Source organism: Anolis sagrei, chromosome 2 (assembly GCF_037176765.1).
Source record: "Anolis sagrei isolate rAnoSag1 chromosome 2, rAnoSag1.mat, whole genome shotgun sequence".
In the NCBI taxonomy this organism is placed as follows: domain Eukaryota; kingdom Metazoa; phylum Chordata; class Lepidosauria; order Squamata; family Dactyloidae; genus Anolis; species Anolis sagrei.
The window spans coordinates 267,414,177-267,439,770 of NC_090022.1; the positions used below are offsets into that span (position 1 = coordinate 267,414,177).

The following is a 25,594-nucleotide window of genomic DNA, read 5'->3' on the forward strand; positions in this document are numbered from 1 at the left end:
GGGATGGAGTTCCACAGGCAAGGGGCCATTACTGAGAAGGCCCCGTCTCTCGTTCCCACCAGTCGCTCTTTAGAGGAGGTGGGATCGAGAGCAGGACTTCCCCCAACGATCTTAACCTCCTAGGTGGGTCATAGAGGGAGAGATGTTCGGACAGGTATGCTGGGCCAGAACCATTTAGGGCTTTATAGGCTAAAGCCAGCACTTTGAATTGTGTATTTCTTCAATTCGAAGATGCACTTTTTTCCGATATAAACATCTCTAAAAATGGGGTGCATCTTAGAATCACTGCTGTATATTATATGTTTTTTCTGATGGTGTACTGAAATTAGAGGGCATCTTGCAATCAACAGCATCTTACAATAGAAGAAATACAGTAGTGCACTTGCTTTAGCATTTATTCATGGTCTGTCGCTTTTCTCCAGGTTCCCCTTATCACATTACTACTGTCTTCACATTAACTATATTGAATTTGTAAAGAGCTTTTAAAGAAGTTTCTCAACCTTCCTAATGCCACAGCTCCTTACCACAGTTCCTCATGTTGTGGTGATCCTCAACCATAACATTATTTTCGTTGCTACTTCATAACTGTAATTTTGCTACTGTTATGAATAGTCATATAAATATTAGGCCTGTCGGTTTCGTTTCGTTAATTCCTTATTTCGTATTAAAATCGTTATTTTTTGCATATCCGAAGCGATATCAAAACATATTTTTAAACCCGGAAGGGTTTAAAAATATCGAAGCAGCAGCCCCATGTATTTTACGAGCTGAAGCTCCGCTCGTTAATGGCATGGAGGCTGCTGCTGAGCGCGCCATCCGGCTCTGGCTCCTCCTCTTCCTCCGGAGCCCATTGGATGGCGCGCGCGCGCTCACAAGCGGCCTCCGCGCGCCATCCGGCTCTGGCTCCTGCGCCCCCCTCCTCCTCCTCCTCCTCCTCCTCTTCCTCCCAGCTGGGAGGAAGAGGAGGAGGAGGAGGAGGAGGAGGGGGGCGCAGGAGCCGGAGCCCATTGGATGGCGCGCGCGCGCTCACAAGCGGCCTCCGCGCGCCATCCGGCTCTGGCTCCTGCGCCCCCCCCCTCCTCCTCCTCCTCCTCCTCTTCCTCCCAGCTGGGAGGAAGAGGAGGAGGAGGAGGAGGAGGAGGAGGAGGGGGGCGCAGGAGCCGGAGCCCATTGGATGGCGCGTGCGCGCTCACAAGCGGCCTCCGCGCGCCATCCGGCTCTGGCTCCTGCGCCCCCCTCCTCCTCCTCCTCCTCCTCCTCTTCCTCCCAGCTGGGAGGAAGAGGAGGAGGAGGAGGAGGAGGAGGGGGGCGCAGGAGCCGGAGCCCATTGGATGGCGCGCGCGGGCTCACAAGCGGCCTCCGCGCGCCATCCGGCTCTGGCTCCTCCTCTTCCTCCGGAGCCCATTGGATGGCGCGCGCGCGCTCACAAGCGGCCTCCGCGCGCCATCCGGCTCTGGCTCCTGCGTGACTTTTCAGGGCTGTATGACCATGTTCCAGAAGCATTCTCTCCTGACATTTTGCCCACATCTATGGCAGGCATCCTCAGAGGTCTGTTGGAAACTAGGCAAATGGTGAGTTATATGTCATCTAATATTATCTATGGAATGTCCAGGGTGGGAGAAAGCCATTCAATGCTAATCAAGGTGACCATTACTGCAACATTCACACTTAGCCTGTTTGATCAAGAAAAATTTTTTTTCTAAAATGTTTTGTAATTAATAACGAAAATTCGTAAATAACAAAAAAAAATTTTGGAAAGTTTTGTAAATATTTTTAATATCGAAACAAAAAAACACCCCAATTAAGAATCGAATTTAGAAACAAATTTTTTCTTGATCAAACAGGCCTAATAAATATCTGATACGCAGGATGTATTTTCATTCACTGGATCAAATTTGGCACAAATGCCCAATACAAATGCCGGGGGGGGGGGGGTGTCATTTGGGAGTTGAAGTTGTTGGGATTTATAGTTCACCTACAATCAAAGAGCATTTTCAACCCCACCAATGATACAATTGGGCCAAACTCTCAGCACAGAGCCCCCCTGCCTTAAAGGGACTCGCTGGTGCAAGCCTCCCTCCAGCCTCACACGCTCTCCCTTGCCTGCACATGTGCACTACGCTGCAATGCACCGAGCATGCCTGCTCTCCTCTCCCCATTGGAGTCTCAGAAACAGCCCTCCCCTTGGCTGAGAGGTCAGCCAATCACAGCGGAGGAGGGCTTATGGTGGGAGGATTCGCAGTCTGTTTCCAAAAAGGAAGAGAAGGATAGACAGAGGGATCTTCAGCCTTCTCAGCCAAAGGGGTTCCTAAGACCATCAGAAATATGTTTTCTCATGATCTTGGGCAACCCTTCTGAAACCCCCTTGCATCCCTCCCCAGAGGTCCCGACTCTCAGGTTGAGAAACACTGTCCTAAGTAATGTCTAGAGGGGACACTTCTCTAGCCATTGCTATCTAACACTGTGAACTGCCTTGAAACACTGTGAACCACCCTGAGTCCCCTTCACGGTTGAGAAGGGTGATATATGAATATCACAAATAAATAATAAATAAAACAAATCTCCTTCAGCATGACTCTAAGGCCAACTCTGAGAACAAGTATACCATAGAATTCCTTAGAGGACATAAAAATAATATATTTTGATGAGAGATTAACTGTTTTGTCAGATGTGGTTAAGTATAACCATCAATATAGATGCTATATTTCAAGAGCTGCTATAGCTAGGGATGCTGCCGACTAGTGGCAGGATGTGTTTCCAAAAGAGAAAGTGAGCGAACACTTAAACACTGTGGAACTGGTAGAGGCCATAGAGAGATGTGGTGTCTGGCAATCCCTTTACTAAAGCAGAGGGAAATATAACAGGCTATCGCTTGCTCCTAAACTGAGACAGTCAAGAATTTGTAACAGTAAAAAGTCAGCATTCAAAACAAATAAGTGAACCACTGTGAAAGTGTCAATTTCCAACATCCAAACTGTTCTGATAATGCATTGCTAGTTATCCCTCAGTTAAATAAATAAATAACTTTCTGAGCATTGCTTCTTTAACAGACAATTTAGTCTGAGAGGCAGAAATAATATAAAAAAACAACAACAGGTTCTTCTTCCACGAAAAAGAAGAGCAATCAAACATGTTTCAGCAAACCTTTTAATCAAAATTAACAATGATCACATGTAAACAGAAACAACTAGGAAGGAAAGCCTTGAAGAAGTAGAAACACAGTTTGTAACTTATTGACACTACTTGAAAGCTTCTTCCAAAATACATCCAATATTATTTCCACTTTTGTAGCCAAACTTATTAACGACCGGAGTCATGTACTCCCAGGAGGAGTCGCTGAGGAGGATCCAGACCAAGCACAATCTGAAGACCTGGAGACCTCAATGGCGGAGCAGGCGGAAATTAACATGGTACATGTTACAATGGCTGTGAAGGCAGAAGAAGGCTGCAATAGATGAGAAACCGCCGTTGTCGTGTTAACCATGCCACTGGTTGGGAACTTCATTCTGTGAAGACTGTAGGTTGATCAGCCATGCACTGACCTCCACACATTAAAAACTCTCACATAGTTATCTTTCAAGAAAAATAAAACAAAACCAAAATCCCATGGCAATTAACGAATGGTACAGGAGGCAGGACTGTAAAATCTGGAAGCCCCTAATCACAGACTGGCACATGGGTGGTGAATATGGATTCAGTTCTACCTCAAGGTCCGAGGCAGTTGAGTAGTACAGCAACTGTATCCACGACTGACCAACCCTTTTTAGGATCCACTGTGCTCACCCCATATGGGGAGGGGGTTAGAAAAGGTGAGCTAAACTTAGTCTGCCTCTCTTATCCCAGACTGGACTGCTGTATCCAGAGGAGTCACCATCTTGCGGCCAAAAAAGAAAGATGAACTTTGGAACATGGAACATATGGACATTATTATACAACACAGACAGTGAACTCCCAGAACCTAGGACTGCTATTATTGCAAATAATCTGAGGCGCTTTAATATCGAGACAGCAACACATCAAACAACCCAGAGAGCAGGAGAGGGACAGCTGAAGGAAGAAAAAGGAGGCTACACTTTCTTCTGGAAGGGACTGCCTGAAGAAGAACAAAGAATGCATGGAGTTGGCTTTGCTATCAGAAATGACCTGGTTAAGCATCTGTCCAAAGCATCCACTGGCATTAATGAATGACTCTCAACCCTCCAAATTAACCTTGCCAAAAACTAGCAGGCAACCATCATAAGTGCCAACACTAGATGCTGATGAAGAAAAAATTTACTGTCAGCTGGGCACCGTTCTATGGAGATACCAAAGGAAGACAAAATCATCCTCCTGGGGGACTATAATGCAAGAGTCGGACAAGACTTCAACCTGTGGCCAGGGAACATAGGAAAATATGGGGTTGGAAACAGAAACCGAATGGCATCCTGCTTCTCACCAAGTGTGCAGAACACAGCCTTGTAATCACAAACACACTCCTCTGCTAGAAAAACAAGCTTAAGATATCATGGAAGCACCCCTGGTCAAAACATTGGCACCTCTTAGACTAGGTAATTATATGTGCCAGAGACCATCGCAATGTGCTCCTCACGAGGGCCATGACTGATGCTGAAGACTGCTGGACAGACCACGGGTTAATCCAATTAAAGATGGCCATCAAAATCGCTCACAAACACAGACTGCAAGGAAGAAATATAAGGCAAAAAATGAACACCTAAGCCCTTCAAGAGCCCTTCTCCAAATAACACTCAAGGATCATCTACCCATAGAATACCCTGAAAATATTAAGGAACACTGGAACAAACTGAGGACCTCCATCATCACAACAGTTAATTGATAAAAAAAAGGAAAGCCTTCCAAACATGGCAGAGAGACACCAATTGTGCTGCTAAGACAAAGATCTACACCAGTACAAAAGCTGGGGTCCAAAGAAAGACCAGAGAACTCAAGAACATCTGACGGACAAAAAAGGCTCAAGAAATCCAACACTTTGCTGGTGTCCATGATCCTGGGGATTCTTTAATACCACAAAGGCCATCTATGACCAAGAAATCATGGCATACCCCCCGCCCCACGCTCATCAGACCTCTAAAGGATAAAATATCAATTGCACTACATTGGAAAGAGCACTGCCATAACCTATTTACTGCAATTCCAATGTGGCCAAAAGGATTCTCTCGCAAATCGTGCAACAGCAAACCAGGGATATGCTTGCAACACCACCTAGTTTGATTTATGGTGCCCCTACTGTGAATTGATCACAGTGCTTTCCTGGCAAGATTTGTTCAGAGAGGGCAAAGGGCCTTTCTCTGAGGCTGGGAGAGTGAAACTTGGACAAGGTCACCCCGTGGGTTTCCATAGCCAAGCACCAATTCAAACTCTTTATCTCTAGAGTCATAGTCCAGTACTCAAACCACTACACAATATACCAGTATGTGCTGCTAAAAAGGATGAGAAAGAAAAGATGGAGGGCTGGTGGAATGTAAAAGAAACTTCTTTGTCAGAGATTTTTTAACAATTTGAAATTACATAATAGTATGCATTTTCTGGAAAACTCTAAATCAACTCCCCCCTCCTCCAACATTCTTTGTCAGTCTAGGGGAAAAGTAATGATTTGACTGAATATATTTAGTTGCAAAGAAAAGTGAGGAGAAACGTGTGCTAGACTCACTGTTGCCTTTTGGTCTCAATACCTATAGTGACACAACAACAACCAAGATAATATTGCACCTGCAGATATACAATAAGCTGGAGTGAAATAAATCCATATTTAGTTATCTTGAACCCAATACTATTATGTCTATTCATGTCAACACTCTGCGGTCCTTAATTCTATCCAAATTAGTAAAGGTAACAATACATTTTACCCAGAGCCTTTTTCACATGATGTGGCGCACCCTCGAAGTACAACCAGATAACATGGCTTTAAAAGACTGAAGATGACTTAGAATGTATCTCACTAAGCAAGTCATGAGTCATGGCAGAAGAGTCGGCAGCCATCACAGTGTGTCCATTACAGTATATATATTAATCAAAATCTTACATACTTTTAGTGTAGCCTAAAAATATGCCAGCATCGTTATGATAGATCAGGCAAGTGTACAGCTGACTACACAGCAGGCACAAATGCCTCGAGCCTTTTTTATGATGCTTAAGCAGCTTCCCACTCAACAAATGAAAAACAAAAGCGAAGGCAGTTTTGAAATATGGGCTGCACTAACAGCCCTGCTTATGAAACCACTGAAAAAGTATGTCCTCTTTTGTAACTAAATGTAGTGATCCTACAGGAATCCAGTAATTTTATTTTTTCGGTCTTCTCAATATTTATCCAGATTTTGATTAGCCATTGAACAATAGTTCCTGTTGTCCTTTCAAAACTTGATAGATAAGATTCTATTAATGTCATAATACCCCCAATATTCCCAATTTGGTAGAGATAGTGCAAATTCCAATTTTATAGCAGCTTTTAATATGCCCCAGTTTGTTTTTCCTTGTCCAACTTATAGACAGGTTGGAATGAGTTCTGAGAAAGGCAACAAAGATGATAAGTACCAAGAAGAAAACACACAAGTAAAAGTTGAAAGAACTGGGCATGATCAGCTTGGTGAAGAGAAGACCGTGAGTAACATGGTAACAGCAAGCTATGTCACAAAAATGAGGACTGTTCTCTGCTGTCTCAGAAGGGTGGTTTTAGGGGTTCAACCCCCCCCCCCCGAAATGTTTCAGATTTTTTTAAAAAAAAAACAACCTGGTTTACTCATGAATTTAAACTGGTTAACCAAATCCCCATGCTAAGTCTATGAGATGCAAAAAATTAAGAGTCCCTCCAGAACTGTAAGCACTATCTCAAGCAAATATTGACAATTTATTCACACTGTCATTACTTGCAGCAATAGCCGATGTAGTGAAGCAACCAAGTTGGGTGTGTGTGTGTTGAATGCTCTCATTAAGGAGGCCACACTTGGTGGAGGTGGTTGACAGGGGTAGAGCTGCAGGCTATTGAAGGTTGCTCTGCCTCCTGCTGTGCTCCTTGCTTCAGCGTGAGCTAGGAGGCCGGTTTCAAACCCCCCCCCCCCCCCGAAATTTTCAACCCTCCCCAAAATTTTCAACACCCCCCCCCCGAAATTGTCAACCCTCCCCAAAAAAATTTTCTGGCTACGGCCCTGCTCAGAAGGTACAGCTAAAGACACAGCCTCACTCACACTTCAATGCAGTTTGGGAGGAACCCATTTTGCTGTGCAGATGATTAGATTAACAGTTCTGGAACTGGTATGGACCCAGGAAGGTTTTTACATTAGCCATAGAACATGAACTCAACTGTTCATTTCCAGAGATGTGCACCAGCACTCCAGAGGCATAAAATTAAAACTTGTCCTTCCCACTTGTGTGGGAAGTCGGATCTGGTCACGGTGGCCCACACTCTTGTTACATCCCAGATAGATTACTGCAATGCACTCTACCTGGGGCTGCCTTTGAAGACTGTTCAGAAACTTCCATTAGTCCAGGGGGAGGCAGCCAGATTGCTCACCGGAGCGTCATACAGGGAGCATACCACCCACCTGTTGTGTCAGCTCCACTGGCTGCAGATCCAGTTCCGAGCACAATTCAAAGTGCTGGTTTTGACCTACAAAACCCTATACGGTTTCGGCCCAGCGTATCTGTCCGAACGCATCTCCCTCTATGTCCCACCTCGGAGTTTAAGGTCCTCTGGGGAGGCCCTGCTCTCGGCCCCGCCTCTATAACAAGTGAGATTGGCAGGGACGAGGAGCAGGGCCTTCTCGGTGGTGGCCCCTCACCTATGGAATTCACTCCCCGGGGAAATTAGATCATCACCATCCCTCCTTTCCTTTAGAAGGAAATTGAAGACATGGATTTGGGACCAGGCGTTCGGGCAATCTGGCAGATAGATAAATAAAGGACAACGAGACCGATAGGAATGGAAAGGACAGGTATCTACAATGTACTCCACATGCTGCAAACTGGATTTTGTCCTGGGATCTGAGATACAATAGTACATGCTGCAGCTCATTAAAGGACTTAACTCAGACTTTCCTACACCTTTCTGCAGGACACATTGGCAGCATGCTTTTGTGGCCACTGTAGTTTCAATTTGGTTTGGAGCCGCATTAAATGGTCAGCATAGCTGAGTCCTAAGTGTAATGGTTTCAAGTTATACAATGGTAAATTTTGGTTGACTATTAGAAGGAACTGCTTGACAATGTGAAGTATTCGGCAATGAAATCAATTTCCTAGGGAGGTAATTTGGTCTCAGGATATCTTAAAATAAAGAGACTGGACAGCTACCTGCTAAAGATATTCTTCTAGGTCTATGACATTGTGATTAAGAGGACAGGTGGTCTGAAAATGCAAGAAATTGTGTGTTTTGAGTTTTTCTTCAATGTGCAATACCTGTCAAATAATTACCAATCAACATCCATGAATCCACTTTAGTAGAGCCTGTACACAAACATATCAAGTATTTTTATTTATGTGCCTTCAAGTTGCCTGCCAACCTATAGTGCTCGCATGAATTTCATAGAGTTTTCTTAGACATGGAAGCATAATCGAACATAATTGATCCCCTGCACAACCTTCTAATTTTATTGCATTGTAAACACAATTTAACCTCTTGGCCCCAACTCCAAATTACTTCCTCTTTATTTTCTATAAGCTGTACTTTAAAAATTCTATGCAATTGAACAGTATTAAAATGGGAATTACCCACTTTGGATACACTAGCCCCTTCAGATTAGGAAACCCCTAATGATTCCACAACATGGTAGTGTTCATTTGAGGTATTACAAGGAAATCAGGGTATGAAAGTGCCAAATAACAGGGGATAGCAAATATGTTTTAAGCTCTACAGTTCATAGAAAAATGCTGTAATGGCAATTTATGAAACTGTACATCTTACATTCCAATAAAGTGCCATTTTTTTCAGACCAAACTTAAAAAGGATGGGGGATTAGGCCAAGTCCACAAACACCTTCTACAGAAATGTTCACAAACTAAGATATATGACATAATAAAAAGTAATAAACCAACTTTACAACCTCAATAATAAAATCCCCTTCACTCTCATCATTATGACCTAAATACACTGAGTTGCTGTGAGTTTTCTGAGCTGTATGGCCACGTTCCAGAAGCATTCTGGAACATGGCCACACAGCCTAGAAAACTCACAGCAACCCAGTGATTCCAGCCATGGAAGCCTTAGACAACACACTAAATACACTACTTAAATATATAGCAGCATAACAATATTAATATCTAAACACAATATGTATTACTATTATGAGGTCTTCTTCATTGGGAAAGGTGTTCCAGACTGCAAAGAAGTGGTGAATCTGGTGCCTATCTGATGACTGATAGACACCAGAAGAAGAAGACTTTCTTGTGCTATTGGATGAACAGTAATGTGACACTGGATTTAGGCCAGAAAAGAGTGTATACTAAAAGTGCAGTATCTTACATCTAAACATGTTTCTAGAAATATATTTCTAAACACACAAGCTAAAACCATGGCCATTTGGGAACCAAGTTAATGAGTGGAAATATGAGGACTCCTTTCTGATTTACCCAAGGCACAATGATTGATTTCTCACTCCCTCTAGTGGTTATATACTTTGTGTCTGAACCTTCAAGACCCTGTTGATTTATGGCAACTTGCTGAATTTCATGGGGTTTTCTTCAGCAAAGAATACTCAAAAGGTAGTTTTGCCAGATCCTTCCTCTGAAATATAGCATACAGCACCTACCATAGTACTACTACCTTCTTAAAGGTCTGGTATCTAGAATAAAACATTGAGGATTCACTTCATTTATTCTCTGCAGTAAAAAAAAAACATGAAGCATGCATTTTAAGTTATATTATATACTGTGTGGGTCCAAAGCCCTTGGGATAGCAAACCCACATAATATTTTCACCTCCCACTGTTCTGGCGGCTTAAATTTTGTGAGATGTGTACTAGAAAACAAGGGATTAAACTGAAAGGTAATCAGTACTGTCACCTGAAATGTTAAATACATCATACTCATTTGTTGAAAGTAGAAAGCATATTCGAACAAAATAGTTCACCCATAGTTCACCCGTCTCATAGTGACTGAGAACAATTCTCAAAGTATTCAATGTGAGAAAAAGTATCTTATCAAAACCTAAATCAGTTGATTTTATTATTTAATTCAAGCAACATTTTAATAGCACATCAGTAGATCTCGATGCAGCCCTGTATTTAAATTTCATGCAGGCCTATATTTCAGCTTATACTGATAAGAGCCATTTAATGTTCTTCTCATGTTGATGCATTTGTTTTTTTATTTCTTATTATGACTATCCATGAAAATTCCACTATAGAGTATTGTAGAAATACAATAGCCCCTCCGCTGTCATGGGGATTAGGGGCACAGGACCCCACAAATGTGGGAAAACTTCTAATAACCTCCCTTATTTTATTTTTTACCTGTGAGAACAGGTAAATCTCTAAGGATTTACCTGCAATCTCTAGTGCAGTGATTTCAAACCTTTGGTCCTCCAGATTTTTTGGCCTTCAACTCCCAGAAATCCCAGCTAGCTTACCAGCTGTTAGGAACTGTGGGAGCTGAAATCCAACACACCTGGAGGCCCAAAGGTTGGGAACCACTGCTCTTCAACATCCAGGGTGACTTCTGATCTGGATACCTAGAGATTCTTAGAGAATATATTAATCAAATCTGTAAATGTTAAACCGCAAATGTGGAGGGCCACCTGCATTGCAAGGGAAGTGCAGTGCAAAGGGGAAACCCATCTCCATAAGAAAATCCCATGATAGGACCTAAGAATAGAGCATTAAGTTTGCCGTCAGAAATGCTTTGAGGGGATGCAACAAAACCTTGCAATATTAATTGCTGTATTTTAATCATTTGCTTTTAGAGAATTTTGCTTGAGATAAGGTGAGAGCACACTTGACAGGATGAGAAAACAAATTCAACACTTGTAGCAGAATCTACAAGGGGTTCAAAATGTAGCAGAATCTACAAGGGGTTCAAAATTCAATAGTGCATCAGTATAATAAAGCTGACTTATGGTACCTCCATGAATTTCATTGAGTTTTCTTAGGTAATGAATACTCAGAAGGGGGTTGCTAATTACTTCTTCTGAAATACAGCCTAGTATTCACTGGTGGTCACCCATCCAAGTATTAACCACAACTGACTTTCTAATTAAGGAGCCCTGATAAACTTCTGAAGCATCTCAGAGTGCCATAGAACATTGCCTCTCAAAGCTTCTCTGCTGTGGAGACTGGCAAATTAAATGTATGCCCATTGGTACAATTATTTCTCTTTCCTGGAAATTGTGTTAGACTGTATTTTCCATATTAAACAGAGACTACATGGAAAATATATCACATTTCTCCAATGAAGATTTAAGAAGATTTAAGATTTAAGAATAGCTGTCATTCCTTTTAGAGCTTGGAAAATATGCTGGTTGGGGGATTCTACATCTAGTTCAAAATTCACTTCCACAAGCTCTGTACCAGTAACATGTTTACTATACATACGTGTGCATGTTTCTTACAATATACAAATATCAGTGTATTCAGGTGGCCCTGCAGTGTAAAGCCACCTGTTTTGGCTCAAGTATCAGTGAATTCTGTCTATGTATATTTCATAGTGGAGTCTACATTATCCGTAGCAAAAAAGACATTACTGAGTTGGGGACGAAACACAGAATGGTAAAGGAGGAAAATATCCATTAAAAATAATCTTGCTGGAATCAAGAAAAATGAAATAAAGCTGGCAGAAATATAAAACTTCTGATCAAAAGAAATGTTTTAATTTTTATTTAGCTCAAAATTTGACAGCATGTTTGGTTTTTATAATTGCCCTATCAACAAAAATTTCCATTTCTTAAACCAAGTGAATCAGCAAAGCCACGTCAGTACCACCCATCCACATACCCCTCCAAACAATACTATTGCTGCAGCTGAGGTTAACAGTTATGAAATCAGCATTTTGTTTTAGCCCTCACCTACTCAAGGCCTGTGAAAAGAAAAAGCACAGCTGCTGTACAAAGATAATTTTTAAAAATAAACATTAATCCGCTCAAAGGTATACAAAAGGAGTGATAAAATAGTTTACAAAGCAAAAGCAAGCTTATTAAACAGGTTTAATGTGCTACATTTAATTATTTCCTAGTGACAGCTTTATTTAACATTATAAGGCTCAGTCATAGTTTCTAATACCTAAATCTTATCCATAAGATAGCATTCAAAGGATAAGTACATGTTAATGATTTTCAGATATAATCCAAATCCTGAAAAATAGAGGAAAGCTAAACAAATCTAGGGATACAGTAAAATGCTTCTCATGCATATGTCCAGCACATGTCAGCTTGGAATAAAACAAAAATTAATATGGGTCCCCAGAACTTATGCTATGCAGGCAGTCCTTGAGTTACAAACATCCAACTTACATATGTCTCCTAGTCACATATGGGGGTGAGACAACAGGAAGTGAGAGCAAATCTACCCCTAGGAAGGGGTGGAGGGGGTAATTAAATCAAATTTCTATTTTACTTACAAAGTTTCAAGAATAAAATGACTCTTAATTGGTAATTTAGTGGTTACAAAAGAATACTGCAACATCTGTTGAAAACTGTGTCATTACACTTTGACAAAAATCAGGTTCCATCGACAAACTTCGGTGGACACTCAAGCGCACAAGTCCAGCCAGTCTTTCTTGCCCCGTTGTGCTTCTTATGCATATTTTGAAACGTTTCAGAGTTGAAAATGACCTTTCATTTGAAGATGTTGACACTGGCAATGTTGTAGAAATCTAAAGACGTTTCTTCACATTCGGAACAAACTGTCTATCACGGATAATATATGCTTCCAGTGCATTTGATGATTTTTCTGCAGGTGCAATCCTTTCTCACTTCCTACACTACAGGTCAAAATTTTCCATCAGTATGTCAGTATCTTGAAAGCATTCATTGTAAAGCGGACAAGATCCTGGGAGCAGTGAGGGCAACCACATGTGCTCTAGAGCCTTGCCCATCCTGGCTCATTACAACAGTCAGAGAGGGATTGATCAAGTAATGGTTTGTGAGGATTATAAATGCCTTCTTGAGTCAATGATAAATTCTACCTTGCCTAAAACAGGCAATAGTAAGTAAAAATAAGGGGAAGCCAATAAAGGAAACTGAAAGGAGAAAAGTTACTGAATATTTAAAACAAAAAAATGAGATACTGATATAAAAAGAGCACACCGGACCCAAAAGAAAGGAAGGGGAAATAATAACTAGAAGACAGAATGGAAGAAAGAAAGGGATGTATCCTCATTTAAGATACTCGGGAAATCAAGAAAATCTCCTTTGTGGTTGTCCTTGTCATTATTATTTTTTTGTATGTTTGTTATGTTTCCTTATGTGTTGGTTTGTCTTCAAATGTTGATTTTATTCTTAATGTATTTTAATGAAAACTTTCAATAAAGACAATTTTTAAAAAGTCAAGGGCAGTGTCCAGGTAAATGACCTTGGAGGGCTGCATCCGGACCACGGGCCTCAGTTTGGCTCCCCCCCCCCCCAATCTAGACACGTACCGTTTGTTCTGGTTCTATGGTACTGAAGTAAGAAGGAGAAGAAGAATAGTTTATTTGCGCCCCACCCTATCTCCCTGAGGGGACTCAAGAAATGGAAACATGATGTATGATTCCTAAATGACTTCTCTTATTAGCCCATGACCCTTCACACACTAAAGGTTTTCCATTCTACCCTAAATGGATTGGAAATGGTTTGTTGAAAATTGTTTTGAAATTTGTGCTGTTTTTCACATAGCATGCTGGTTTCAACCATGACTATGTCTATGATGGCCTCTTAGAGTTGTAGTTAATTTATACTATAATTTATGCTATATGTTTTAAAGTGAAGTCAGGTTTTGTATTGCTGTTCCCTGCATTGATCTATATAGAGAGGCATATAAGGAAAAAGAAGTCAAAGACTGCTATTATTTTAAATTGTGTTAACGGAATGAATGTTTGTGAAGTGTTTTGACAAAGATCAACTTCCTAAATGTGGCAAAACATTTGGAAACAGATTTTAAAAATAAGTCCAACACATCAACATTTTAAGTCAACCTCATTTTGATTGACAGTTTCATCAATTTCCATATTCATATCATGAGATCGTTTCCCAAATTATGTATACCTGCAAAGAACAACACATTTCTCTGTAAGACTGACAGGCAAAGGAATGTACAATTCCAGGCTTAACAAGGCACTTGACATGTAACAGATTCATATTCTGTATTTCCAACTACTTAAAATACTTGTCCTACTTTCATTCTGATAAAATAGCACTGCTTTGCTCCCTTTATCCATGCTGCCAATCTCTCAACTGAGTGAAACTGCGGCAACACTTTGTACCCACAAACGCAAAAGGCTGAAGAATGGCCTGAAAGCTGATATTATGGACTGCTCATAAACATATGTTTCAAATAAGAATGTGTGCTGTTCACACCTCTCCTCTCGCTAGCTAGCTCTTTTCTTTTTATTTTCTGTCAACTGGTTGTACATTGGGTCAGTGGAAACAAGGAACATTGGCAAAAGTGGAAGGAATTTTGCCATTATGTTGACATGGTGAGATGGCAGCACAGGGGACCAGGCTAGACGTTATAGCATCCTGTGACAATGTTTAACATGTGATAAATCACTTGAATTTATTTTAACTAACAAACTGTGTTGGCAAGCTGAGAAGTGAGGCCGTACAACACAGAGACAGTGGGAGGAGGCAAATATGATGCATGACAAGGTAGTAAGTGATAGTCAAAACACACTGAACCAACATATCTTAGGGAATTTGGCTAGTTATTGCGACTACAAGTCACTATTTTGTATCATAAATAATTACATTTCCTGCACAGTTGGTAAAATTAGTATAAATTAATCAGGAAGCTAGTAAATTAATTCTGTTTCAAACTCTCCAACTTTATGAGCCATAGGAAATTAGGTCACCATTCAGAGCAAAACAAATCTGAATGCTTATTTCATTGAATATATGAGACTGTTCTGAAAAGATAAGCTGCCATTTTTTACTTACTATCAAGGTTTACAGACTTGATAAATACAGCACCATGGTGACTTTTGGAACTCAGAAAAAGTGCTCTAAGCAACATGCTTTTGACAAATCACTCCACTCCTCTGTGTTGTTGCTGGGTTAAGTTACTAACATGATAGAAAAGAAGGGATCACAGTATTATTTACTCAACATCAACAATCACCACACTATTGAATTTGTTTGTATAAATCACCACATATTATGTCAAATATGCTACTTTTTAATGGAAGCTTTAAAAATTTGACTACAAGGTACTGACATTGTTAGGAAAGCCAATGACTGGAACAGAACCCATTAAAAAGAGTCATTTGGTTCATATATCTTGAAGTAAACCATGACAGACTGAAGCTTGGAGGAGAAGTCCATAACTCCACTTTGAACATGGAGAGATGGTCAGAACTTGGCCAACTATATGACTACCCAAGAATGCCCTTTGTTTTGTCTCCAGTACTCATGTTTTTCCTCCCAAGTATTAACTTCCCACATTAAAAAATGAATGAGTTTATCTAGGTAAGACTATATTACACCTAGTTCATTGTCCATAAACACTAACCATTATTGCTCACACAAAATTGCTCTATGTGAAAAAAATTATTTAAGATATTCTAGATGTTCAAGTGAGCAAGTTAGAAAAAAGTTTTGATAGATATAAAGATATGGTTGAGACAACAGGAAGTGAGAGAAATCTACCCCTAAAATCATCTGATCATAGAATAATAGAGTTGGAAGAAATCACATGGGACATCCAGTCCATCCCCTTGCCATGCGGGAAAACCACAATCAAAATACCCTTGACAGATGGCCATCCAGCCTCTGTTTAAAAGTCTCCAAGGAAGGAGCTTCTACCACACTCCAAGGCAGAGAGTTCCACTGCTGAACAGCTCTTACAGTCAAGGATGTTCTTCATAATGTACAGATGAAATCTCCTTTTCTGTCATTTGAACCCATTGCTTCGAGTCCTAGTTTCCAGAGGAGCAGAAAACAAGCCTGCTCCCTCTTCCTTCTGACATCCTTTCACATATTTCTACATACCTATCATGTCCCCTCTCAATCTTTTTTTTCTGCTGGCTAAATGTCCAGCTCTTTAAGCTGCTCTTCATGGCCTTGCTTTCCAGACCTTTGATCATTTTAGTTGTCCTCCTCTGGACACCTTCCACTTGTGGTGGCCAGAATTAGACACAGTATTTCAGGTGATGTCTAACCAAAGCCAAATAGAGAGCCACCATGACTTCCCTTGATCTAGATACTATACTCCTTTTGATGCAGCCTAAATCCCATTTGCTTTTTTGGCTACTGCATCTCACTATTGGCTTTTGTTATCCACAAAAACTGCAAGATCTTTTTCAAAAGTACTGTTATTGAGACAGGCATCACCCATCCTGTATCTAGAAAAGAAAATTCACCCCTGAAAGAGTTATCATGGCAAAAGGCATCTCCACTGAACTTTTCATCACCAATTCTTCTTTCGACAAGCCAAATTTTTCAAAATCCAATTACCATGGGAAAAGTATGAAGTGAAATCTTCTGAACAGGGGCACACACAACAAAACAAACCTACAGAACCTATCTTGTTTGTAATCTGGGGACTGCCCACATAATATATCCAATCTATGGGGGGTTTTTTCAGGGGAAATATATTTTATATGGTTGGAGTTATGTTTATATATTCATAACATAACATAAAGTTTGTTGTATTGTCGAAGGCTTTCATGGCCGGAATCACTGGGTTGTTGTAGGTTTTTTCGGCTATATGGCCATGTTCTAGAGGCATATAGTGTATATCAGATATATAAACCCACTTTCCTAGTTCCAACAGACCTCACTACCTCTGAGGATGCTTGCCATAGATGCAGGCGAAATGTCAGGAGAGAATGCCTCTAGAGGAGTGGTTCCCAACCTGGGATCCCCAGATGTTTTTTGGCCTACAATTCCCAGAAATCCCAGCCAGTTTACCAGCTGTTAGGATTTCTGGGAGTTGAAGGCTAAAAACATCTGGGGATCCCAGGTTGAGAACCACTGCTCTAGAACATGGCCATATAGCCCAAAACAACCTACAACAAACCATAAAGTTTGTTATTTAACTAAGGCATTTTGTTTCCTTTTAAAATCACATTTATACACACCTAGTTTCAGCACTTATGCACCATCAACCCATCTATGACCATTTACTGAACTAAATTATCAAATTATCAAATATGGGTCTTTCTAAACAAATGAATGGCTTGGAAGTGCAAGAAATACCTTCGGGATACCTTGGGCCAATTTGCCCTCATGGCATCCTTATTTCAGCCTACTTCAATATGGTAAATTTACAATTCCAACATAGTAGAATATGTGTTGATTTCCAACATGATTAAAAGTGTGCCACAGTGCATTTGCCTGCCTCAAATAAAAGCAGTATTTCTGGTATCCTACTAGAAGATGAGCAATGACACAACAGTGTATACATATCTGTCATGCATGAGTATTAGCCTAAAATTAGTTCACAAGGACTTCCAATGAAAAAGCTACTTCGAATACTACTACTACCAGTTGTGCCCTTACTTGAAAACGTATCACAGGATTGCAATGATGCACAGAAAATATATTCAAAGTATCTAAATAGTCCCGTGGTAGTTATGACATGTTAAAGTTCTATGCTCTCAACCTTTATGAGATGCCCACAAATGGTTAAAATATCCTTTGGAAACGAAAAACGAATTCATGAATTTCCATTAGGACATACTGTACTGGGGAACATTCAACAAAACAGGAAAGCAGATGCAAGGCCATCAGTGACAAAATTGAAAAGTACTGGAACAAGTCACAGGGAGCCCGAGTCCCACATGCTTGCTGCTTCCTCATACTCCTCCAGCAGAGTCCAACAAGAACATTCTCCTTTTAAAATTAATTTCACCAATTCTGTCATGATCCTAATTAATCTTAGCTACTACAAGTTGGCTTTACACCATGGACTACAGAGTCATGTCAAATTTTTCAGGAGGCCTCTATTTAGTTAAAGTGTTCATTAATTAAAGGGTTGTACAGTCAAGTCAAGTTATTTTTTATTTAAGTAAAAGTACTTAAATAAAAATGACAAAAATAAGTGATAGCAGTCCTTGAAGTGCTTGAGGTTCTCTGTCAATATTTACAACTGAGATAGCAAACAAAGGACACACACAGACCACCTGTTGACAGCTTTCTCCTCTTCTGGCAGATGTATTGCATTAATGTATACATTGGATGAATTAGGTCTAAATTTGGTTCTTTATATGTAAATTACTAAGTGCACATTTTACACAAATCTGTTTCCTCTTTTTGTTGTTATTTCTGGTTACACACAAACATATTGTTTTTTGGCCTGATGTCCTCACAGCTGTTCCACAGGACAGCCGTTTCACAGACTACATAAGCCTAAGGCACATTCATGCTGGTTATTCTTCATTGTGAACTGGCCTGTTATACCCATTGTTAAGAAAACAATCCATAAATGATGCATTTTTCCTAATCCAAACATAGTTCAAAATTTCTGATTCTACCAGTACAGTGTATACAAAAGAATTTGCTTTGGAAGGAACATTTTTAAAGCCACTGATATTTGCTACACTATACATGCATATATAAAAGGATTCAAATATTTAGTCTCACTCCTTAGAAGGAAGAGGAATGTGGAATGGAAGTATAGTTGCTTACCTCCAAAAATGAAAAGCGAACAGAGGACTGCATGGACTGCAAGGGCTTGTTGGGGTTGGGCTCAGGCTTCTTGGGGTGAGACTGAAAATTAAAATAATTTCATCTCTAGTAAATCGAAGTGCACTTTTATTGTATTACTGAGTATGGGGATTTGGCTTTAAAGGCAAACAATTAGTTGTTATCTCTTTGATACAAAAGTAAAAATGTTAAGAGTAGATAAAAGCTATCACATCAGAAAAAGAGGTGATATAGCAACCTCTATCACGGATCTTCATGAAATAAAAATCTGTCTATGAATGTCAACAAATCCCATACTATGTTAAAAATGAAAGGGCGAAGAAACCCTTTCAAGCATGCACATGTTGTTGTTTTCATACACAAAAGCAACCAAGCACATGGAAAGTTTATTGAACAAACCTAACTTCATACATTGCTTATAAAAATGAAAAACTGGCACAAATTTAGAAGCAGAACTTAATGCGTTATGTAACTTCTGGGAGAAATGAATGATTCCAAGACGGATTTGCCATGCACAGGAATGTTCAGTTATCGATACACGCCTTAGATTAATCTCCTTGACAGGGATACTACTCTCTGCAATCTCTTCCCATCATCACTACCATATCTGCTGAAGAAAATCAGCAAATGGTCTAAACAGGGCAAATAAGAATAAAATAAGGATGGAGATCTTGTACTGCAGAGACATAGTATAATCTTCCCCCAAACTCACCTTCATCTCCAGTTGCCCCCACCTCAAAGAGCCATATTTCCTATACTTGGAGATAAAGTCACATACATCTCCAGAGACTTCTAGAGGAGCCCTGGGATGTTGCTGAAGATGATGTCACTCATCCTACTCTCTCCATTGACAAGGAAATGGTCATACTGGGGAAGGGTCAAAGCAGAGAAAACATGGGTTCTGCCACAGCAGAATGTCAATCTCTAAAATGACCAAAATGTGATTACCATTGGCATTAGATGGGATTCAACATTGTAACCAACAGGATGCCAGCCAAAATCAAATGAAAAAAGATCTCATTTTTTTATTATGAGAATGCCATTTGTGAAAAACATGTTCAGCATGTCTTAATTTGCATTAAATTATTATTACTAAAACCATTTCAATCTAGATCTTCAGATGAAAATGGATCCCACAGTGGTTTTCAACAATGTGAACAACCACCATGTATGAATCTGCTTAGGTAAGTACTACTGAAGTAAATTTAGGTTAATATAAGCATATTTCAAAGCTTAATTCTACCCTTTCGTTGTTTTTTTTAAAATTTAATTTGTTTTCTAGATTTCTACCACTAATTATTCTATTAATAATTCCATCAGGCCCAATGACAATGATGAGAGGAATGGCAACAGATCAGCCACAAATATGTCATCAAAAGCACATTGAACAATGTAATAGCAAATTTCAGAGACAAATTAGGCAGAGCTGAGTTGTGAGAAGCTAAAAAATAATGCACACACACAAAAAGAAAACATTAACCCCTGAAGTAGGCCAGAAGAATATGATATTTTTTCAGAAATATTTTTCTTTGGTTTAGAAGAAAAATGTTTTCATATTTGAATTAAAGACCATAATTTTTTCAAACTCTCAAGATTACCCAAGTCAACTATGAATGACCAGGTTCTAAAGAAAAGTCAACCATCCTCCAGTATTTATAGTGCTGAGGACAGACAACAATAATATTCCCACCCCAGCCAAGAAATTACACATTTGGCAGTTGACTCTTGAGTCTAAAAATAAAAATAACCACAATTAAGGAGAGTTTACCAAGTTCTCAGTACAGCAGGTAAAGTAATACTGTGGACCATTTTTAAAATGGGTTATTTTTTCGTGTTAAGAGTGACTTGAGAAACTCCAAATTGCTTCTAGTTTGAGAGAACTGGCTGTCTAGAAGGACGTTGCCCAAGGGACGCCCGGATGTTTTACCATCCTGTGGGAGCCTTCTCTCATGTCCCCACACAAGAAGCTGGAGCTGACAGACAGGAGCTCACCCCACTCCCCAGATTCAAATCACAGACATTTTGGTCAGCAGTCTTGCCAGCACAAGGGTTTAACCCATTGCGCCACTGGGGACTCCTTAAAAATAGTAACTTGGTAATTTAAAATAATTTGACATTTTTATTATAGAGCAATATTCAATCACAATATTTCTCTTATAATGAACTTATGCATATGTGTGTGCACATGTGAGTCTATTATACATACATGGTTAATATTAAAAGTAACTCTAAAACCAACAAATCAAAAAGCTATGAAGTCCATCCATGTTATAACAAAACATGCCCACTTTAAGCTTTAAAAGTACATTTATGTACTTCTCTCAGGGCATTATCTATAAACAAAACACACTAACGTTGCAACTCTATATGTATCTACTCTATATGTAAATCCCATTCAATTAAATGGGTGTTCCTCCCAGCATTGCATTGCAGCCTAAATCACATATCAGGACAAATTACCGTGTTCAATAATCAAGATTTCTGTTACATACAAATATGATCTGAAGTGTTCAAAATTACCAGAATACACCTTTAATATAATATTTTTATGACAATTACAACATACTGGAAATGCATTGTACATAGAAGTCTATGAATATATAAAATGATTTTCTGGTTTTAAAAAATGCTGAATAATGAGATAACTTGACCTAACAGCTAACCTATTCTGTTCTGCAAAACAACAAAACTGGCAGCTGAAATCTATTAAATCCTTACCAAAATAAAATCTTGTTAGTATACTGTCTATATGTAGACATACATATCAAAGCAACAAATTATATTTGTAACACAGGTATAAATGTATTTTTTTTGTTTCCAGATTAAGATGGAACACTGTGTGACACTTTTTAAATCAGACTTTACAGCCAACATATTCATTATAAATCAAATATCAGGATGTTTTATACAGCTGCCACCTAAAAGCACACTGGAATCACTGAAATGAGTTGATTGATTTTTAGTGCAAAGACAAGAATATCAAACCAAAATGTCAGAATGCAAAATATTTACTGATATTCTGCTACTGGCTAAAACATGGATCATACGCAACACATTTTCACAAATAGCATTCTTTTTATGTTCTGATCTCATCCAGAGCTCTCTGTTATTCAGCAGAGAAAGAGGCCTTTCAAAAAGGCAGCACCGGGATAAACAAACAGTAAGAGAGAGGGGGAGAAAAAAAGCACTGCCATGGCCTACCGAAGCATTATTTCACTGTATGCTTTTAGGATGCCCAGATTCATGCATTCAGATGCAGTAACTTTAAATCCGCAATGTATTTCAATGTAAAATATGCTGCAAAATCCTAGCTCCAGGCTCATACGTTTGCTAAAAGCAACTACAATGCATTTTGCAAATGTTCCTGCGACCTAAAGCTGCAGTGCTCTGAGCCTGTCAGCATAAACGCATGTTAAATAACCACAGCTTGCACAAAAGCGAGTGCCATGCAGAAAGCATTAAAATATTAAAAGGCAGGCGATACTTACTCCAAGGTCAGCCCTGGAATTTGCAGCCTTTCCCGTTGGGCTTTCATGGCTGTTACGTTACCACATTCTACTGTAACCATGACACACTTTCAGTGGCAGCATCCTGGTGATGACAGAGAGCCCAAATGAGCCACTATAAAGGAATGGACTAACAATCTCTTGGGGGAGGGAGCACGGCAAGTTTGGGTCCTTCCACTTCAAGCTGACATGAAGAAATGTCAGCTGCTTTTCTCCAGGTTAACCGCAAAGCGCACTGCACTGATTTTGCTAGCAGAAAGCAGGCTTCAAGTCTGAGTATCAGTCTATTCATTCCCAGTATTTGAAGAAGCATTTCTTTGCTAACATGCAGGCTTTAGAGAAAGGGCCGTTCCCTTTGACAGAGACACTACTGCATATTCAAAAGGTATAAAAAGAACACACAAAAAGTGAAATAGTATATGCTTAAAACATTCCTCCTCTGCACTAAATTAAGATGCCCCACACTTTACTGTCCTATCAAGAAGAATATGACCATCGTCTTATTCTTTTTTGGTTGAAAAAAATCTGATTTTTTTTTGCAAAAGATAAAACATCAGATACAAAATGGGTCCCATTTCATCCTATTCTGGTAATCATTGCAAGAAACATATAATGCTGAAACATTGGTATTCCTTCAAACGTGATTGAATGTTAATCATCTGATTTGGAGGAGCTTGTACCTGACTGGTAATAAAAGAAATGTTATAAATATTTCATTAAAGTGAGATAGGAGCAAAAAAGGAAACCTGGCAGAAAGCTTATTAATATCCCCCTTTTTCAAGATTCATGTATATTTTTTACAATATACAGTAATGAGACAACTGCAGCAACCACTAAGATATTGCCTTTTTACAGAAATCATAACTGTACACATAAGCTTATATAACAAGAACCTAGTACTAAGAATTCTGAAGTGAGATGTAAACAAAATTCAAAGTACCCTAGATGTCTCCAGCAGAGTAGTCCCTCCCACTTTCTTACAAGAAGATACCCAAAGGCCTTCAAGTTCTGAGAAGAAGAGGAAACCAATTTAGGAAGCTCATACTATGAATAGTTCCTAGTAAAAATCATTTGAAATAATGTTTCCATTTTTTTGTTTCATTTTGTGCATCATTTTTATTCATCTTGTGTCCATTGCCAGAAAAGTAGTATTCAAATGATGGAAGTAAATAAATACAATTAAATTCAGGTTCTGGAAATTTGTTCCCGCTTTAACATTTCCAAATATCTATTCCACAAACCAAAAAGGGATTTATGTGCAAAAGGCAATTTATGCTCACAGATCTCTCACCAAACTAGTTGCCACCTGAACTAATCAAAGCAATGGAAGTTGTTCAGCTAACAAGGTCTCTACAGCCTCCGCCCGCCCCCGCCCCGCCCCCAAAACCCGGATCTGTTTAGTGCATTTTATAGTTTGACTATGCTGTTCACATCATGCCTATACCAGTGATAGGAATTAATTAAAATCAAGTAAGTTATCAATTAAATGAGGTGCTCCTATATAAAGGGGCAACTTAATTTAAAAAAATTAAAATGAGTGGATTAAACTGGAATTTCAAAATTAATTTAAATACAGATCTTAGAGATTAATTAAGTCACTGAATTATTAAATAAGTGTTAAGAAGGAAACAAATTTTACATTTCTCTGGCGGTTCTTTGTCTAACCTTCAGATTTTTTTCAAACTAGATCTTCATTTTTTGTTTTTTCCTCATGGTTACGAAACTGCATTGTCTATATCACAAGATTCAAGTCACAAAAGTGTACTCCCAGCAGGGCAAATTATATTAAGCACATTTACGTTAGCAGTACTGGTAACTGATTCTTTCCCTTGTTTAAACAATAAGGATCTATATTGCTGAAACAAGACTTTTATTTTTATCTATAAAATCTGGAGAATTCAAGAAAATTGTAGAAGCACTTGAAACTCATGTGAAGTAAAGGAAAAGGGGGTGAAATACATTAAGAATGTAATTTCAGTATTCTTCTCTGCTTTACAAATCACATTTTAGTCTTAATCCAATTAATATGTCCAACAAAAGTACAACCACTGAATTAAATAATTAACAATAGCTAATGGAACACGAAAGGCACTGCAGACTATTTCAACCAGAGAAGTCAGCCATAGCAGAGCACCTGATGAACCAACCTGGACACAGCATATTATTTGAGAACACAGAAATGCTGGACCACTCTAACATCTATCATGTCAGACTACACAGAGAAGCCATTGAAATCCACAAGCATGCAGACAATTTCAACAAAATGGAAAAACCATGAAAATGAACAAAATCTGGCTACCAGTATTAAAAAAACTCCAAAATCATAACAATAAATAAAGAACAACACTCAAAAGCAGGGGAACTTCAGACAAGAAACAATCAGGGACTGCTAATCACCTCTCAAAAAAGGATTCATCCAGGTAGTAAGAAGCCACACCTTGAAAACTGCTAGGCCACTAAATACTAATCAAGGTGGCCAATTGAAACATTCACACCTAGCTCCAACAGACAAGAGTTCGTTCTCCCACCCTGGACATTCCACAGATATATCAACCCCATTTTCCTAGTTTCCAACAGACCTCACAAACTTTGAGGATGCCTGCCATAGATGCAGGCAAAACGTCAGGAGAGAATGCTTCTGGAACATGGCCATACAGCCCTAAAAAATTACAACAACCCAATTCTTGGTGCCATCTTACAAACACCTGATTGTGATATCGTTATATTGTAAAATTTAGTTTTATGTTGGATTGATTGTTGATCACCATGGTTAACATTGTTTTGGAAGGTAGGATATAACAGAAAGAAACAAGCATATGTTCCTTTGTGTATCAGGACCACAATGTTGCCAAATATATAACTAAATAAGAAGAATTATAGTGAAATAGACATAATACCTGCAACATTCTCTTTCTATATTAGCTAACTAGTTGGCTATGGGAACCCCACAGCAGAAAATGCACACAAGAGCACCCTCCTACTCGTGCTTCCTAACAACTGATATTCCGAAGCATACTGCCTCAGATACTGAAGGCAATCAATGAAGAGCCATCATGACTTGTAATCACTGCTAGCTTGATCCATTAATTTGCTGAGTCCCTTTGTAAGAACATAGTTCATTTATGTGTTTGCACTTGACAATGGCAAAACAATGGGAAGAAAACAAAGAAAATAGGAAAAATAGTGTGGTTCAGTGGCAAAGTCAACGTGAGTAAAATGGGAAGAGATAGCCTCTCTGCTTCCATTTCTCTTCCACAAAGTATAAAGAATAGTTATATGTTATAGAATCACAGAATTGTAAGAGACCACA

At 39.3% G+C, this 25,594-nt stretch overlaps 1 protein-coding gene across 9 annotated transcripts in view; it reads right to left on the reverse strand.

Moving 5' to 3' along the window:
* The window catches only part of MAST4 (microtubule associated serine/threonine kinase family member 4), a 254,427-nt gene that overhangs the window by 104,286 nt on the left and 124,547 nt on the right, over positions 1 to 25,594 (reverse strand). Inside the window, exons 3-4 of one of the 9 annotated variants that reach the window (XM_060761584.2) lie at positions 22,267 to 22,369; positions 18,761 to 18,841 (exon numbers count right to left, since the gene is read on the reverse strand). The exons of 6 other annotated variants lie outside the window; for them this stretch is intronic. In XM_060761584.2, coding sequence (XP_060617567.2) covers positions 18,761 to 18,841; positions 22,267 to 22,346 — 161 coding nt within the window. In that variant the 5' untranslated portion in view covers positions 22,347 to 22,369. Of the gene's footprint in view, positions 1 to 18,760; positions 18,842 to 22,266; positions 22,533 to 25,594 lie in introns of those variants that run through there. 2 more of the 9 variants (XM_060761583.2, XM_060761590.2) reach the window with 2 other exon arrangements.